This window comes from Saccostrea cucullata, unplaced genomic scaffold, assembly GCF_032062105.1.
Source record: "Saccostrea cucullata isolate Sc308-1 unplaced genomic scaffold, CSIRO_AGI_Scuc_v1 ctg2059, whole genome shotgun sequence".
NCBI classification, from domain to species: domain Eukaryota; kingdom Metazoa; phylum Mollusca; class Bivalvia; order Ostreida; family Ostreidae; genus Saccostrea; species Saccostrea cuccullata.
The window spans coordinates 22,254-40,217 of record NW_026919828.1 but is presented as its reverse complement, the minus strand read 5'-3'; the positions used below and the strand labels follow the sequence as shown (position 1 = coordinate 40,217).

The window sequence follows — 17,964 nt, the reverse complement described above, 5'->3', positions numbered from 1 at the left end:
TATTTTTCTTATCTCGATATCATAATTGTCCTTTTTACGTGATTGTAGTGGGAATATCATCCCAACCAATTTTTTATATAGCACGTTGTTTTCAGATATTTTTTGACAAATGCAACTTTTTTTTTCTAAATTCCAACTATGTTTTTAAAACTTTTCCATAAAGATGTTTGCTTTTGACATGTATATGGATATTTCATTTTTCTAGAGAATATATAGAAGCACTTGTGTCTGTAGATTTCATTTTAAAACATTTATTCAATGTTTAAAGCTGTGCTTAAAGCTTTTGAAATGTGTCACTGTAGCCATTTTTATAGAAAAGCACTCGATTTTTAATTTGCACATTTTTTATAAAAGTTAAAAATTGATTAATGAAGTTTGAAATTAAAACTTGATCTCCCATATGTTTATGAAGGAAAATGTATGTCTAAAACTTCTGGTGGTATTCATGATAATAATTTTTTGTGTATATATAGGGACACCCATATCTTGCCGGATCCGTTCCCAATCCAACATCCATCTCCTATAATCCGTACGTGGGGATGCAGACGGTATCCGTGACTCCGCCCTCTGTCAGCGAGTCCGCCTCCCAGCCAATCTCCGGTGTCATCCAGGCCGCGACCTCCATAGCCCAGAATAAAATCACCCGCCCAGACAGACTAGAGGTGAGATGATTGGTCAATATGGATTGACTAATCAAAATTGATGTGTTATTTGTGTACAATTTAGGGCATTTTTTTGTGTTTACTATGCTTTGTATTTTGAGGATAGATGTTTTCTTTATCATGGGTTGGAGGATGAATTTTTTTACTTTTTATTTATATTGAAAAAATTTACAACATTCAACAACTACCAAAATAATAAAATTATTCATGGAGAGCTCATGCAGGTGGGCAGATGGATAATAATAACGTGGTTCAAAATACAAAGACAGCATGTCTAGTATCGTACTGCTATTTTAGTATATGATTGATATAGACTGTATCTACATTTTTAAAATAGCAAATGACCTTTAATGACCTCTATACATTGCAAGTGTATAGACCCAGTGTATCACATGTAGCAAACCAAAGAAATGCAGTCTTCAGAGTAATGCCTTTATAACCATGCATTGACAATCAGAATTAAAGCCACACAGATATATATGTAATCTACCTCGCAGTGTTTATCCTATGTACCATTCTCTTATTAATTTAATCACCTAAAAAACTGACTTTGGCCTTTGCCATGTGATATTTCCACCCCAGATTTCGATATTTCTTTAGCGGTGTTGAGAAGGAACAATCCTATTTGAGCACTTTTTGCTAACATCACTTTCCATCGATACTTTATCTTCACAAACTGTGAACTTTTAAAGAAGATTTTCTGTGGCTTAACTGTAGAATTAACACCTACCTATAGAGGGCACCAGTTTAGTTGCTGCTCACTTTCAAGCTGTTCACCTCTAAAGCTTCCAGAACTGTAGTTTTTAACAGGGCCAGCATGTTTAGGGTCATTTGTAGACTAATTATGTTTCCAAAAAGAAAATTAAGAGTTGCAGCAAGAGGAAATTTTGAAGGCTTGTTCATTTGTGAACAGATTAATTAATTATATATAAACCAAAATTCCAATTTCGTTTTGACTTTTACTCTTTTATATGTGTTTACATTTACAAATTTTTTTGATGCAAGAGAAAAATATTATTAAAATGATTTACTTTTTATTTGAAGAAAAAAAAATTTCAATGCTTAAAAGAATCACTCTACTAATATCACTTTTTGGGGGTATAGGAGACAGAATTTGTCAAGAAATGATCCTGACAGAGTAGCCCCCCTTTTATGGCCCATCTGCTGTTTTTGTGTAAGGTTTCTGGTGTGATTTCATTTTCTGTAGTTCTTTCAGATGTAGTTGGGGTTAGATGCGAGGTAAAAAATTTTTGCTATTGCCAAAGATATAATCCTGCTCTTACATTTCAAAATTTGCAAAATGATTGCCAACAATTTTTTTTTTCGTGATGGATTGTGTATGCTTACATAAGTTTAAACCCCTTCATTTTTCTTTTATTTTTTTCTCCTTGGTTTCTACCAGTCTTTATCTTCAAGCAGAAAAATAAGATAATCTATAACCTTGACCTTGAAAACGCTTGCTTTTCGCTTTGTTTATCCTGTTTATTGTAATGTAAAAAAAGAAAATGAAGGGGTTTAGACAAATGAGGGCTGTTGTTGGAGAAAGAAAATAGAAAAAAAAGAGGAAACTAGACCAGTAGTTGCTAACAATATTGTTTTGGCCTTTTTTGAATGCTTTTGCAGGTATGTCGAGAGTTTCAGAGAGGGTCTTGCACGCGACAGCCGAGCGAATGTCGCTATGCACACCCCCCAGATAATGTAACAGTCGAGACGTGCGAGAACCAGATTACCGTTTGTATGGACTTTATTAAGGGGAAGTGTACACGAGATTCGTGTAAATATTTCCACCCGCCCCCTCACTTACAGGCCCAGATCAAAGCAGCACAACAAAGAGCTAACTCCTCTGCAGCACAAGCTCTGGTAGGCTTATCTCCCCTTGTTAAAATCAGAGTTATAGAACTTAACAATTTTAGCAACAACTTGAAATAAATTCTCCTTGTACAAAATTTTCAAAAATACTAATTTGAAATTATTATAAGAAAGTTTCAAATGATGCTAAATGAACAAAAAAATGTATTTTAAAAATTGAAACAACTTGATTGCCAGATGACTATTTGATCATAAAATTTTGGATGAAAAAGAAAATAAAACATGATTGATAAAAATCTCTGATTTTGATAAGATCTTCCATGTCTATACTAGTGTGAAGATGTAAACACAATTTCTGATTTTTCTCTCTAACACATTGAATTTGGAATGGGAATTAGAAATGGACAAATTTATAACTGAATGATTTGCATCTTCACATTGTGGTTTTTCCATCTGCTTGTTTAATTATTCTTATTCCTATAGTCACTGTTTTCCAATGCATAATGCTAATTCATGTATTCCTTCTTTTTGCTTTTTGTAGTTTGACTTTGTATTAGAATCGTAATATTTTTTTTAGTTTTGATTATTTGATCTTTGTGGTCCTTGCCATTGCATTGCATTAAGTACATCTATCATATCTCCCAATATGAACTGTCATTTTTGATTGATATGTTAAATTCACCTCTTTTAACATTCCAAAAGTTGTTAAAAGATGAAATATTTATTTGGCACTGAAGAGAATGTCTCTCTTGGCAATGCTATGGCAGGATGACACTTTGCTATGCTGAATGATTTTGACGAAATCACTTTTAACACTGTTAATTGGGTCAGGGTTATCCTTAGAACCTCATAGACTTGACCTTTCAACCCTTCCTATCTCTTTTAATTCACTGCTACTCTACCTGGGGAAAAGGCACAAAAATCTGACCATTTTGTTTCTTTTATTTCAATTTTCTTTCTTTTGATTATATTAGCAGTCCCAAGAGCTTTAATGCTACAAGCTAGAATTAGAAAATGCACAATTTAATCACCATACATGTCAAGTTCAATGCTATCCAAGGTTTGAAAAGACTAAAGATGTATCAAAGCACCATAAAAAAATCAACTAATTTTTGCTCAAGTGAATTGAAATTTATCGATTCAGCACTTCAAAAATTCTACCTCCTCTTAAGGTGAAAATTATTATGTCATATAATTCTCCACTATTGTAATGATCCTGTAGGCTACAACATTTTAAACTAAAATATATAAATGAGATATATTTTATTTCTCTTTGAACTTCACTTGACATGTATGATATGATTTTAATTGCCAAAAATGACTTTCAAAATCTGCCTGACCTTTCACCTTTGACCTCTGTAGATCTATATGGCCAGTCAATCTGCCAAGCTTTTTACCCTTTTAGTTATATTAGTTTTGCTGCTTTCTACTGAAAAATATAACATTTGCAATTCACACTTCAGTGAAAAAAAGAGGGAAAAGTCCCAAACTTTGATTAAATATGTTTAAAAAAAAAATTGCTTCGCTGACCTTGACACTTGCTACATCTATTGTGCGTGCACTATGAACTTTGAACTCCGCTTAACCCTGTAGAGACCCTATTTTTAATACCTTCTTTCCTCTCACGGCACCGTGTACAAGAAAAAAAAGCAAGAGGGGATAAAACATCAAGTCCGAAATCTTGCTAGTTTTTGCAGATCGACTGTTACAATCTCCATTTTAAAACTCATGGGGGTTCTGCAAATGAAGGCCAAGTCAGTGACCCAAAACTTCAGCATGCCAGAACTGGTTTGATTGGTTGATATAAATAAAATTGATATATTTTAATAGTAGCTGTTTTTTGATTGGTTGTATTGTTTGACAACAACAGGTTATATCACTGATATATGCTTTATTGTGATTGGTGATTTTTATATATATATACCTATATCACTGGATAAGATTACTCATATTCTTATGTATTAAGCTTGAGCTTTGTTTAGTCGGAGTTTTGTCTGTATTTGATCAACTTAGATGTAAAACCGAAAAAAAAAAAGAAAAAAAATTGCTTTTGATGCACCAGCCTCTGATGTTGATGCCAATGCATACAGACAAAAACGATGGGATGAGTATGAATGACAATGTAGATGTATATAATTATTGTTTTGTTTTTTTTGATGTGACTGATATTTTGTTCAAAGGTTTTCAAAGGAATTGATAAAAGAGAAGACTAGTTTTGATTTATTTGAAATGTGATCATTTTTTTTCCTTTGAAAATTTAATTTTTTTTTTTTACTTAGATATCTGCAAATCTTTTTCACTATTGATTTTTCAAGGGTGTTTATAGTAAGTTCTATTGAACCAAGTTTTCAATAAAATGCGGTCATATACTGCTCTCGTTTTTAGCCTTAAAACCCCTCAGGTTTCAGGTTTTTTGAATACATATTTTGGCAAATAAAAATTTCTAAATGACATTTTAAGAGCCAGCAATTACTTTTTCTCTTCATTGTATGTAAAAATGAAAAGGGAGGGGGGGGGGGTCATATAATAATAAAATCTTAAAGTTGTGAGAGTATTATAGGTCTTTAAATACTTTCAGTACTTTGATTTTCTCCAATCTTGCAACAAATATTCACACTTGAACATAAAAATTTGATTTATTCACATAAGTTTTTGCCCCAGAAATTGGTGCTTGATTAATTTTTTCAAGTGCAAAAAATATTCCTTCATTGCCATGTGTATATTCATAAAACAAAGAATGTCAAAGTTGTACAACGTGCCCTAGCTATCATAGAAAAAGTTTTGTTTAATACTTTTATGAAAATGCACTCTGGGCATTTTTTTCTTTGGCTAATTCCACTATTCTGCAGGTTATAGATGGCACGACACTCGTCTGTGCTTTCAGACACGACAGAGAATTGCGTCAAGCTTTAAGCTAGACAGAAGGTGAATGAGTTTAATGGCCCACAAGAGTCCCTGGTCAAAGCCTACCAGACAGTGTCAACATTTGTCTTCACACAATTTAAAACTGAATAAAGAAATTCAATACTCCTATAAAATCCTCTACATGGCATTCTGTCGGAATTATCTCGTTTTATGAGAAGAATATCAATGCACTTTTAAGCGTCTGCAGGAGTGTTTGCAATAAACGCACATTTCAAGGAGAAAAGGTGGGGAAAGCCCTGAAAAATTTATGAATATCAAGTAATTGTTTCATTTTCGGTGTTGTGAAAAAAAATGTGGCAATGTCAAATATTCTATATTTTATTTGGAAAATCAAATGTGAAAAGGATTTTGTATTTCAATTTAAAATTTTGACATTTTTCATCCATATTTCACATTGAAATTTTATCTTTCTGATTGAAAAAATCACTGTTGATTTTTTTGCACTCATAAAAATGTCTAATTGCAAAAAGTCAATTTATGACACTTGTTGATTACAGATATAAAACTGTAGTAAATTTTAATGCATGTTGAATTTCATAAAAGTGATTCATAGCTGAAATATTACCTTTTTTCAGAAAGAACAGCTGTGAATTGACATTTTGTTGGCTAACAGACAAACTTAGCTGTCAATTCACATGCATATTTCTATACATTAGAAATTGCAGATACATGTATCATGATCATCATTCATTTTAAAGACAGACATTTTAAGGCATTTTCAGTATGGTGCTATTTTTATAAACTTTGTTCCAGGAGTCATAGAAACCAAAAACTGTGATGACATATTATAAATCTGCCTTTTTTTCTTTTATTTGCAGCATTTTAGTTAATGGTCACATTTCAACAGCAAACCTTTTTTTTTTTTTGCCTTTGACCAAACCCATCTTTGATGAAAATCAAAATTAACCAAAAAATAAAACAAAGAATAAAGAGATATTTTAGACCTCTACACTTGTAGATGAAAATTTCTGACTTTTTCTTTGTGCATGAATTCTCTCTCTGGCACTTTCGTATGTTTTTAGTTTTGTAATTGCTAACAGTGGTGGGAACAATGACATACCATAGTTCAATGAAATTTTAACCAATTTTTTAATACCTCAGTAGATTTTTTAACTTTTACAAAATATATCTTTTTTTCAGACAGGCATGATGTCCAAATTTTTAACTTCAGCTTAATTTACTTTAAATTTTTATTTTTGGATTCAAACATCAATTTTTATGGTTTTAGAAAAAAGACTCCCAAAAAAAAAACTCAAATGCATGAAGATTGACATTTTTACCGATGGTGCTGTTTCTTTTTTTATTTTCATTTACCCATCATGCCTTGTTGCCGCTTGCTGTTGTCATGTGCTGCCACCCTGCCATGCCGCCATTTCATTGGCCGAAATCGCCATGTGCTCTGCATACTAATTAGCCGCAAGTGGTAGAGGTCATTACGAGCAAGAAGCGACCTCGAGAAATCGCTGATGATCTAGTACTGGTACTATATCCCATCATGCTTTGCATGTAGCTGTAGTCTGCTTCAGGAAACTTGCACAGTCACATGACAGTCACCTTGACAACAGAATAGTTTCTTTGATATTAAGGCTTGGTTTTTTTCCAAATATTTGTATTTGTATAGCTTTTTAATATCTAGAGAATAAGATTCTGAGGCAAGCAGGGAAACTATAAATCTCTCCGTTTGTCGAGGAATCGTATTTGAGATCTTGGCGTGTCGCTACTTTTGTGAAAGCATAAGCACTGTACACCTTCTGCATGAAAGTAAACTAAAGAATGTCTCTTTCAGTGTCTTAAAAAAACAAAGGAAAAACGAAAGCGAAAACGAAACAAAAATTTTCAAAAAGCAATTTGTCATGTGATTATGCAAATTGAATGCAGAAATAAATAAGATAAAGTTTTTAAAGGAAAAATAAATTTATTTTGGAATTTAAAAGTAGATTCAGTCTTAAAGTAAACAATTCTTTTATATATTTGTATATATTGCTTGAATATTATGTTTCTATTGATCAGTTTTATTAATGAAATATATATACCTTTATATAAGTTTGCCTGTCATTTTCTATGCTACATATTAGAATATTTAGTTGTGTATTTTGCACTGAACACATATTGGGTTGGACTGAATTCTGAACATAAGTGCATTTTGGGTGTTACGGGCATTGAAATTTTATTTTTCTAATATTTATTAACTTTTTTGTGTCTGCTAATCTGTTATTATTTTCTTTTTTTATTTTGGCTTGGGGCGACTAAAAAAAACGAAAAACCAAAAATATCCCAAAATCGATATACTAAAAAAAATGAGGTAGCTAGCATGGCAGGACAGAGTTAGGGGTATTCTTTGCTTGAAAGAGAGATTGGTTAATTTTAGAACTAACCAAATGGTTTTCCTTTGTATTTAGCAAAGCCCAGTGTCTCAAGTGATTCCGTATAAGCGTGTTGCCGTGGCAGATGGGAAAACGGGACTGCCCATGTACCAACCTGGAGTAAATCCATTGATGTTCCAGCAACATATGGCAATGCCCTTTCAGCAAGGGGGATTTATCCCTGCCAATGTAGCATGTAAGTCTCATTTAAGTCATATTCAAGTCATTTTTAAGTAAAATTCAAGTTCCTCCAATTTTGAAATTTCAATATAGTGCTGACAATTTTTTTTTTTTTTAATAACTGGAAAAAATTATCTGCATATTGGATGAATAAAAATTTGATTTAAAAGGCAAAAAAAAAAATTGTCCCTTTGAAAAAAAGCTTTAATTTCAATACTTGATCAGCACAGTTGTCTTATTTACTATTTATAAGTAAATATATAAACAACTCTATATTAGATCATTGCATTCTTCATATCTATTTGCCAAATTGATTCTAAACAAGCATGGCATGTTCCTGCTGGCTTTAATCAATTTAATCATATTTACATGTTGCCTGAATTTTTTTTTTTACAAATTAGAGGAATTTCCTTAATAATAACTATTGGCTTGAGTACAGAGTATAGTCATTTTTATTTTAAGTAGATTTCATAATTAGCTTCTAGGAATTTTATGCATCATTCTGTGTTGAATAATGTTTTAAGTTGAAGAAGTTCATACCAGAATTTCTCTTAAAGCATCTTTTCTTTCAATTAACTGTAACAGTTATCTAGAGACCACATTCCTGGGTTATTAACTTTGAAATGAATTGATACGGGAGTGAAGTAAATTTGCTTTTTGAAAAATTATGTAAGGTTGGATGAAGCGGTAAAAAAAGGATCTTGATTAAATATTTGCTGTTCGTTTTCCAAGACTTTGATAACGCATGTTTTGCAATTTGTAAAATACGACCGAAAAAAAAAAATCAAAGATGCCTTGAGAGAGACAATAAGCATTTAAGCAGCCTTGGAATTTTCATCTTTTTATAATTGCTTGCCATATTTGCTTTTCATGTTTACTCTCAATCATTGCGACCCATTAATTAACGTAAGGTCGTGTCTTTTTGGTCTGATTGGATTAAGAAAGGACTGTTGGTTCCCAAGGCCTTGTATAAAACTACTGGAAAGGAAACTGGAAAACCAAGGGACTCCTTTTACAATTTACAAAATTAATGAAATTTATATAAAAATTACTACACTTTTTAATTACCAAGGAAACTTTGCAAAAAAATTATAAAACGACTAATGAAAAGAATGTTTTTGAAATCATACTCTTCAGAAGTTTATTGGCAGCTATGACAATATAGTATATTGAAGGCTGAGATGGGATCGAGATCTATTTGAATTATTTATGTTTTTAGACATGTGTTGATTGAATTCATTCAAAATTTTTAAATGAAAACAATATTTCTGTACTGTCTGTGGAGAAATCTTTTAAATGTACAAGAAAGGTGATCCATCCTTTTGGATTTTGGAGTAGAGAGGAAAGGAAGATAGTTAGAATTTCCTCTGTTAGGGTCAGTGATATTAACGAGGCTGTTTTTTGTTGCTCAGTCAAAAGTGCACCACAAACCACAGTATACCCCAGCGGCTCACCTTCTCCGGCCTTATCATTACAGCAGCAATACGTACCCGTGTCAAGTGAGTTTTCTCCCTTTATCTCTATCTAAATATGTAACACAGGAAAATGATATTTTGTAGACAGGACATTCCACTTGCACTGAAAAAAAAATTCTCAAAAATTCTCTTCATTTCTGATATTTCTTTTATTTAACGGACTGAAGTAGATATAGAAAGAAAGAAGTCCAGAGATTTTAGAATTTTCCTACATAAATAATACACTAAATGGTTTACTAATTTTACTAACAGTCATTTTAGTTTTTGCACTTGTCACATCAGTATATATTTGAATATTTTTTCTTTGATTTTAATTATCTGCATGCATGCATATTTCTGATGCATACATGTTTTATGATCCAATTTAAGATATAGCGGGATTTGTACAATTTTATAAAATAATTTTTTGGAAAAATAAAAAACAAGATAGCTTTCAAAAAAAAAAAATTAAATTCTTTTTTTTTGTTTTGGTCAAACAATCCCAATATGTCATAGATCATGCATACTGATTTTTGTTCACTAATTTTTTTTATTTCCAGCACATATTTTAATTTTATTGATGTTTTTTTTTTTTTTTTTTCTCTTTTATTTTTTCTCTAACCTGTGTGCTTATTAACTTGCTTCGGTCACCTGCATGCGGTTTTCAAATAAAATCGCTTTCATCATGTGCACGTAATTCTGGTCATGAAAACTAATACCCGACGTAACAGTGCCATTGGTTATCTCCCCTGCCGTGCCTGATGCCATGGTGACGGCCCCTGCCAGTTTGATTCCTACTAACGCTCAAAACGTCAATTATTTTGACTCCAACCAGCAGGTAACATGCATCAGGCTTTTGTATGTGTGTAGTCATGGCAACCATTTTTTTCAGTAGTCTAAAAAGCCAAGTGTGGTTACTACACCTTTGAAAAGAAATGACTGTGAATGCGAAAAAAAACTTTTCAAAGTGTTTGTCGTAGCCAGTCTTGACTTTTTGAATGCTGAATTTTATGGACGCAAAAAAAAAACATTTCTGTGACCATGACTGACACAGAGGAGATCATGTGCGATTTTACCCATGATTCCTGTCACCATAGAATTTGCAGCGTAGTATTTCAATCTTTGAAAAAAAGCTAGAATGCCATTTGTTTTTCAATTTTCAGCTGAAAATCATCAAAGTTCAGCTCTATATAGAGCTAGGCAAAACAGTTTCAATGTGTTTTCTCTTCGCAAGCCTAGTTTCATGACGCTAAGAGACATTTTACAGACGCTAGGAATTCCCAGATACAGCTTGGCTGATTAGTTTTTCTTGCATTTCTTTGAAATTCTTTCAAAATAAAAGCTGTGAATCGTTGACTGATGTGGCAATGACGTGTTGTGAGATTTAGAAAACAAGTGCAGGTGCATCTGAAAGACATGAAATTATGCAGTGAGAATTCGTATTTTAAGAAAAAGAAATTGAAATCTTTGGAACCAGAGAATTTGAAGTTAATAATAGGTTATGGAATGGCAAGTACTTGTATGTGCAGGTGTACAAGAAATATAGTTTAGATGGGGAATACTTTATATTGTCTTTGCCAAAAGAGTTATATTTGATATTAAAGGGGATACCTAAGGGGACTAAACTTAAGAATTGTTCATATACATTTTTCCAAATATATGCATACCACTTTTCCAGCAATTACATTTATACAATTAGACTTAATTGAATTTGATATAACATTGCATGTTTCACTTTTGATATATATAATACTGTACACATTTAAAAAATATTATAACAGCATTGTGGTGCATGATGTATAATTTTAACGAAAAGCAGAATTCTGTTTATTTGGTGTTGTACGTGTGACAGTTACCATAGTTACTTTGATACAAGCTACAATAGACGTTTGGTTTATCTGTTGTCATGGTGATGGGAATCTGGGAAATGATAACACATCATGATTTTACTAACTGCATTCTAATTTTATGACAAAATTATTATATATATAACTCCCTTGCATGCTTATTGAATTTTTTTTTTCACTGTTCCATCTAAAGTATTGCATCAGCATTATTTTTTGTTGCATTTTCTGCTAAATCAAAGAAAAGAGTAGAATGAAAAGACCTGAATCCTTAATTTTTTTTTTAATTTTACTATACTGCTTTAGTAGCTACAACTAAAATTTCCTTCATATTTATTTCTGCTAATTTAGATTTGAGAAACCTTTAAAATGAGCTAGAACATCAGTAGGGGATGCAGCATATTCTCTACTGAGTTCTCCCCCTTCCCCCTTGCCTGTTTGGTAGGAGGGGAGGGAAGCCATGTTATGTTCTCTCCCCCTCCCCCTTGCCTGTGTGGTGGGTGGGAGGGACAGGATTTTATGGACGTTTACATACACTCTTTCAGTTGCTGGACACCCTCCCAGTGTGCCTAGATTTTAAGATGGGGCGGTGTAATCGGCCATTGTGCGACAAAGTGCACATCCTACAAGGTAAGAGAACTCTTTAAAGTCTTAGATCTTCTTTTGGTAGTGAAAATTTCCTTTTTGTTTGAAATATTTTTCAGCAGTTTAAACCTCAAGCCTGAATTTGAAGTTCAAGTTCCTTGTAACTGATGCATGCATCGTAATTTGCAGTAGGAAATACTCACTCTAGCTGCTGGAAAGGTATCTTCAAATTAAATAGCTTATTCAGCAACTTTGCTTTCTGTTTCAGACTTTGTTGAAGTGACGGATGGACGCGTTGCCGTGTGTCGTGATGCAGTTCGAGGAAAGTGCTCACGCCCCATGTGCAAATATTATCACATCCCTGTCAACCTTCCACCCTCAAAGTGACGGGGATTTGCCAAATATCATACACCAAGCAATGGGAGTCTACTCGTAAGGAACACTCAGTACACCACACAGGACATTTATTTTCTAATTTCTTTACACCAGACTGGGACATGTGGATCTCTGCCACAGTCCCCAAGGAGGAAAACGCCAACGTTGATTTTTTTTTTCGGATATCTCCAGTTGCCATATTATCCAGTGGTGCTAAAGCATATCATATTGACCTTTAACCTCTTTTATGATTATGCGTTTCTTTTCTTTTTTAATTTAATTGGCTTCTTATGCTCTTAATATACCTGTTAGAGGTACTTGAATCAAAGTATATGTTTTGAAAGTTTGGTTTTACAAAAAAACGGGAGAAAAAAAACTCCGCACAAGAGCAGAATCATATCAGATAAGTTCTGTGTTTTAATTAAGTGTTTAGAATTTTTTTATACAATTGTTGTTCATTTTCCAATGGTAAATAACCACACCATTTGTGATATATTATCTTTTCACACCTTTTACTACGCAAGTTGTTTAAGATAATCGGGGCTAAGAAAGACATTTTACGATAATATTTGCTTTTTTTTGCTTAGAACTTTTAGCCGCACTCCCAGGGCTGCTGTATGGGGCTATTTATAGCTATAATAGGTCATGACCTCTTGTAGAAACACAGTCATAGTCAACAGAAATCTTGATCTCTTTATTATGGTGCATATGTATTCATTATTATATATATATATATCCTGTTTGTTTTGTTATTTCGTCAAGATAAAGAGTTGATCTGACTTTGTTTCTACAAGAGAAAAATTATTTTATTCAGATGGCCAATGTACATAACAAAAAAAAAGACGCACCCATCCTTTGCTTGAACATATAGTCTATGAATTAAATGTTCGCATCACATATTTTAAAAAATTGTGAATCTATATTTAGAGTCGTTATAGGTCTAGTTTTAGTTTTTCGTGAACTGTTGTAAAATTATATATTTTGATGATATGAAAGTGCAATTTTATAAGGTGCACACTAATACTGTTATATGAACAATTTTTTTTTTCAAAATGTGCCATATAACTTTTTTCTTTTAATCTTTTAAAAAAAGAAAAAAAAGATTGAAATGATGCTGACTCGAATGTCCCAGTAAATGCCACATTTATCAGTTCTGTCAAGCTTTGAAATGGTTAGCCATGTTGGAGAAATAGTGCTGTAGTTGGGCAATGAAATCCCGCTTATGACCTTGACCCTGGTCTTTGACCTTGACCTGGTGGGAATTTATAGTGCTATTTTCCAGGTTTTTTGTTTTGGTAGAGGGGTTCTGAACCTCGAACACCAGGTAATGTAGCTAAGAGCTAAGTAGAGCACCAGACCTACACAAATCTTGCAGCAAACGTGTGCCATATTCGGAAATGCATGTATTTACCTTTTCCCAAGATTACCTTTTTACAAACCCCCTATATTAACTGCTAACATGAAATCTATTACAAATTCTTCCAGAAAACTGAAAACCTAACCATATTTTTTTTAGTTCAAATTAATATTATTATTATTATATAATGTATGTTTCTAATTGTGATCATGTGATTGGTGCATGTTGTCAAGTCATGTGACTTAAATAAGCCATTTTTTGAGAATTTTTCATGATGTGATTTTTTTTGTGTGTGTTTTAATTAATGATCAGTGTGGATCAGAAAGACACTTGTGTTCATGTAAATATATAAATGATATATATATGTGTAGTGTGTATATTTTATTGTCTCAGTACCAAATTATACCGATACAATTTCTCTTAATACTAACAAGTGGGGTGTTAATTTGCGGGGAATTTTTACAATTTCTTTTTCTGAGTTTCGAAGGTTTTTTGTTTTTTATTTAAAAATAGAAATTCGTTTTATAAGTGAGAGAAAAAGGACAGGGTACAGATACACAGAGAAGGGAATCCAGGCACATTGAGGTTTTTTTGCATAATAATTTTTTCTCATCTGTTATATATCTACTTTCACTTTTAATAATGGCATATTTAATTTACTTTCACTTTAATAAGTAGGGGAGCAGTTATTTGGTTTAAATCATGTTTCCATTTTATAAACCATATTATCTGTCTGTCCATTGTTAATTTTTGCATTTTTCTTGTTGCAATTAAAAGATATATGATTGTTTCTTATGAGAAAAATAATTGCTGATTTTTTTTAAAGGAGTTGATAATATAATTAACTTATGAGAAATAGGTTGATTGTAAGCAATGGGGCATATGAACTACAAACATATACACAAAGTATGCCAACATTTTTTCATAAACTACAAAGAATTGATTCACTGTTTCATTATTTGTGATACTAGTATTCAATTTTAATATTTGTTATGTGACTTGTAATGAAATTTCATCATCATGTTAATTTTTATATCCCTGAAAATCTTTGCTCATAGGTCTAAAAGCACCATGAGGCATTACTTATTTTTTTCTAGGTTTCATTGTCACACACTGTGCAAAATATTGTGAAAAAAGGAGGCATTTTAAATATATTTTTGATAATTTTTCATGCAGAAATTCAGAGGTATTAGAAATAGACTATGAGCAAAGATGATTGGTGGAGAATGTGCAAGTACTATGTTTGTGATTTGTACAGATTATTGAAGGGTGTGTCAGACACATGAATGAATATGCAGATTAAGTTTTGCCCTTATTTGGACATTTTGCCCATATATGGACATTTTATAAAATTGTGTTTATGAATGGACATGTAATGTTCTCTCAAAATATTTTTCCACTCTAGATTAGGTTTGTGTTGAGAAATGTATTTTTTCTAGTTTGTATCATGTATTTGTAGATTGATAGTCAAAGAAAAAAATGCAAACTGTGTATTTTTCCAAAAACAATGGACTCAAATCATTGCCTTGTAAACCTGAGACTTATACTCAGTATTGAGATGACAGTATTCCTGCTAACCATAAATCACATGTAGTGAAAATCAATTTTTTTTCTTGTTTAATCTTTCGAATTTTCCGAAAAATGGATTTTAAGAAGTGACGAAAACCTCCAAAAATGATTTGAGTCCTGTTGCTTCATATGTATAATCTCTGCCGAGGGTTAATTTTGGTGTCCTGGCAACTCGATGTAGCAAAAGTAACATGTGTGCCCTATTTAATATTGTAACACCTCAGTATGATGCAATCTGCAGGCTGTATATTGACAATAAGACCATGCTTTAACAAGAAATACTGGAATATTTGTAACCATATTTAGCAGTGGTCCCTTTAGTAAAGCAGTGTTGCTAAGTGTTGTTACCTCCAGGTGGCACAAATGTTGCTTTTGCTTTGGCATGTTGCTGTAGCTTTTTCTGAGGGTGACCTAGTTTGATGCTTAAATGACAAAGCTTTGTGTGAGCCAATGTAATTGCAGAACTGTAAAACAGTTCACAAGCCAGCAGACAGACGAAACTCTTCTTATCTTACAAAAAAGCAACAAAACTTTTTTCTTTCTTTCTGCAGATGAAATGTTTTCTTTTTATTTTGTAGTTTAAAAAAAAAGAGACTCTTTTTTTATTCCATGCTATGTGTCCTTATCCACACAGATTGTGTTTTTATTGCATGAAAGTATACGTAGACTTCATTATCTCTCATTATGAGACTTTTCCGGTGATGGATTTTAAATTGTAAATTTTTTCTTAGCATTTTTTATCGTATGATACATATATATTTACATATATATATTATATATTACTTGGTTTAGATTATTTCAGACTGTGTAAATTTTGGTCATGCACCCCCCGGGTCACTATTTCAACTGACGCTATATCATGTAGATTCGCTTGTGCTTTTGTGCTGGGCGCGATCTCATTCATTTTGAGATCCGCCCCTCCATTTGCTTACTATTGTGTTTGTCTGCATAGCTTCGGAGGCTCTTAAAGAGACGCCATTTACCAAACTCAAAAATATAATCCAAAATATACCATATTGTGTTGTCCTTTATTGTGTGTGTATATATATAGTGTCTCACATCTTCTGATTACTGTTGCCATGGTAACGTGTAAATAGTTTCTATGGGAATCGTTTTCTCCCTTTATTGTCTGAGTTTTCTTTATAATGGGTTTTATTTTTCACATGTTTTGGCCACTTGGACAACTTCAGTATTGAACGCTAAAAAAAAAAAATCCACTGAAAAAAGAATGTTTTGAGCCAAACTCTTTACAAATTTGAAGTTATCACCAAATCATAAGCAGAAAAATTCCTATGACAGAAAATGTGAGAACCAAAGCAATTAGGCATTGAATAGATGGAATTGAAATCCTACGTCTTTGTGATGTTTCTTTAATTACCGGTGATTTCTTTTAAAAACGCTGCCTATCTTCGTCTTTTGAATCTTGACTCAAGGTGATTCGCATTTAACACTGCACAGCTTTCGCTGCCATTCTAGTTAAAAGTTACAAACTTTTTGCCATTTCTATATATATTATATTTAACGACACTAACTGTCGCTAAACAGTTCAACAACACCCATTGGCTGAGCAGATGAACAATTGGCCAATCAGAAGCTCTGTTCTTATTTGGTGCTGATCATTAAAATGGTTTCTCAGTATACAAGTTTGGTTCGTTTGTTTTACAAGGTGCTAGACATTTTATTGATAAAAGATGAAAAAAATTGTTTAAAAGCAAAAAAGACAAATATTTTGTGAAAAATAAAAGAATACACAAACGTATGGAGACACTGAACATGACTGAGAAAGTGTTGTTAACTACATGTAAATGTTGGAATCAAACTGGGTAAATACAGTGACCCTGTGTATATCCGGATTGATTCCGACTAGTCTCGGTAGAACTAGACAAAGCCTTTTTGAGTTGTTGCACTTCGCGTTACGTCGGTGGCACATGGAGGTATTTTGGGGGCTCATACTATTACAGCTTTTTATACAGGGCTGAGCAAAGAAGCTTCAATAAACGTTGCTTTTTTTTGAATTACTGCGCTATGTCTGTGCGAGACGTTTGTAGTTCTTGCTCTCATGTATATATCCAATTTTTTTTTACCTAAAGGGATAATTTTGCTTTTTTGTACTTTTTATCAAGCACCTAGCAGGCAAGATAATTTTTAAAAGAAATAATGACCCCCCAGTTCACTAACTTTAGTTGCCTTTTTGTAGAGTTGTTCAAAGAAAGTTTGTTATAATTTTTGTTACTTATGATCTCAGTTGGTGCTAAATATTCCAAGAATTGTAAATTGGAAAAGAAATGATCTCGATTTTAAGTGCGTTTCCCGAAATATTTCCTAGTGCCAAGGATGTAATGGGTATTGTGATAGTACTTAACCATCTTTTCGCCTGTTGGCTGCTAGGTAATCTTTTAATGCTGGGCAACCAATCACAAGCTTCCGCTGCTTCAAAAAGTAGCCAATCAAATGATTGGTCTGTAGCCGGAACTAGCCAATCCCAGCATGCCTTAGATTTGCACTCTAAATTGCCGCATTTATAAGTGTTCGTGTTGCGATAATATATGGGAGGAGCCAAAGGCTTATGTCTTCCAAGTCTTATGTCATAATGTTTTTCTAGAGTTAAACTCGACAAAAGATCTTTTATCATTATTTATGGACAAATTGTGAGTGATGATTTCAAGGAGAGTCGCAATTGTTTAATTTTGTTACGAGATATTTGTAAATAGATATTTTTGGTTTATGGATATTCCTTTTTTTCAATTCCAAGAAAATAAGTTCAACAAGTTGTTGTAGTCAATAAACTTATTTTTTAAAATGAAAGGTATTTACATTTCACCTTTGCCCAGGTAATGACCA

At 32.6% G+C, this 17,964-nt stretch overlaps 1 protein-coding gene across 5 annotated transcripts in view; it reads left to right on the top strand.

The window, feature by feature from the left end:
* LOC134238816 (muscleblind-like protein 1) overlaps positions 1–17,928 on the top strand; it is a 68,792-nt gene extending 50,864 nt beyond the window's left edge. For 4 of the 5 annotated variants that reach the window (XR_009986092.1, XR_009986093.1, XR_009986096.1 and 1 more), the window contains exons 6-12: positions 474–662; positions 2,286–2,522; positions 6,811–6,876; positions 7,796–7,955; positions 9,352–9,438; positions 11,783–11,867; positions 12,091–17,928. Coding sequence is in view for 1 of the 5 variants with exons in the window: in XM_062720942.1 (XP_062576926.1) it covers positions 474–662; positions 2,286–2,522; positions 6,811–6,876; positions 7,796–7,955; positions 9,352–9,438; positions 10,125–10,231; positions 11,783–11,867; positions 12,091–12,209 (1,050 nt within the window). In the remaining 4 variants the exon portion in view is untranslated. Of the gene's footprint in view, positions 1–473; positions 663–2,285; positions 2,523–6,810; positions 6,877–7,795; positions 7,956–9,351; positions 9,439–10,124; positions 10,232–11,782; positions 11,868–12,090 lie in introns of all 5 variants that reach the window. The other variant, XM_062720942.1, reaches the window with a different exon arrangement.
* The last annotated feature ends 36 nt before the right edge of the window (positions 17,929–17,964 follow it).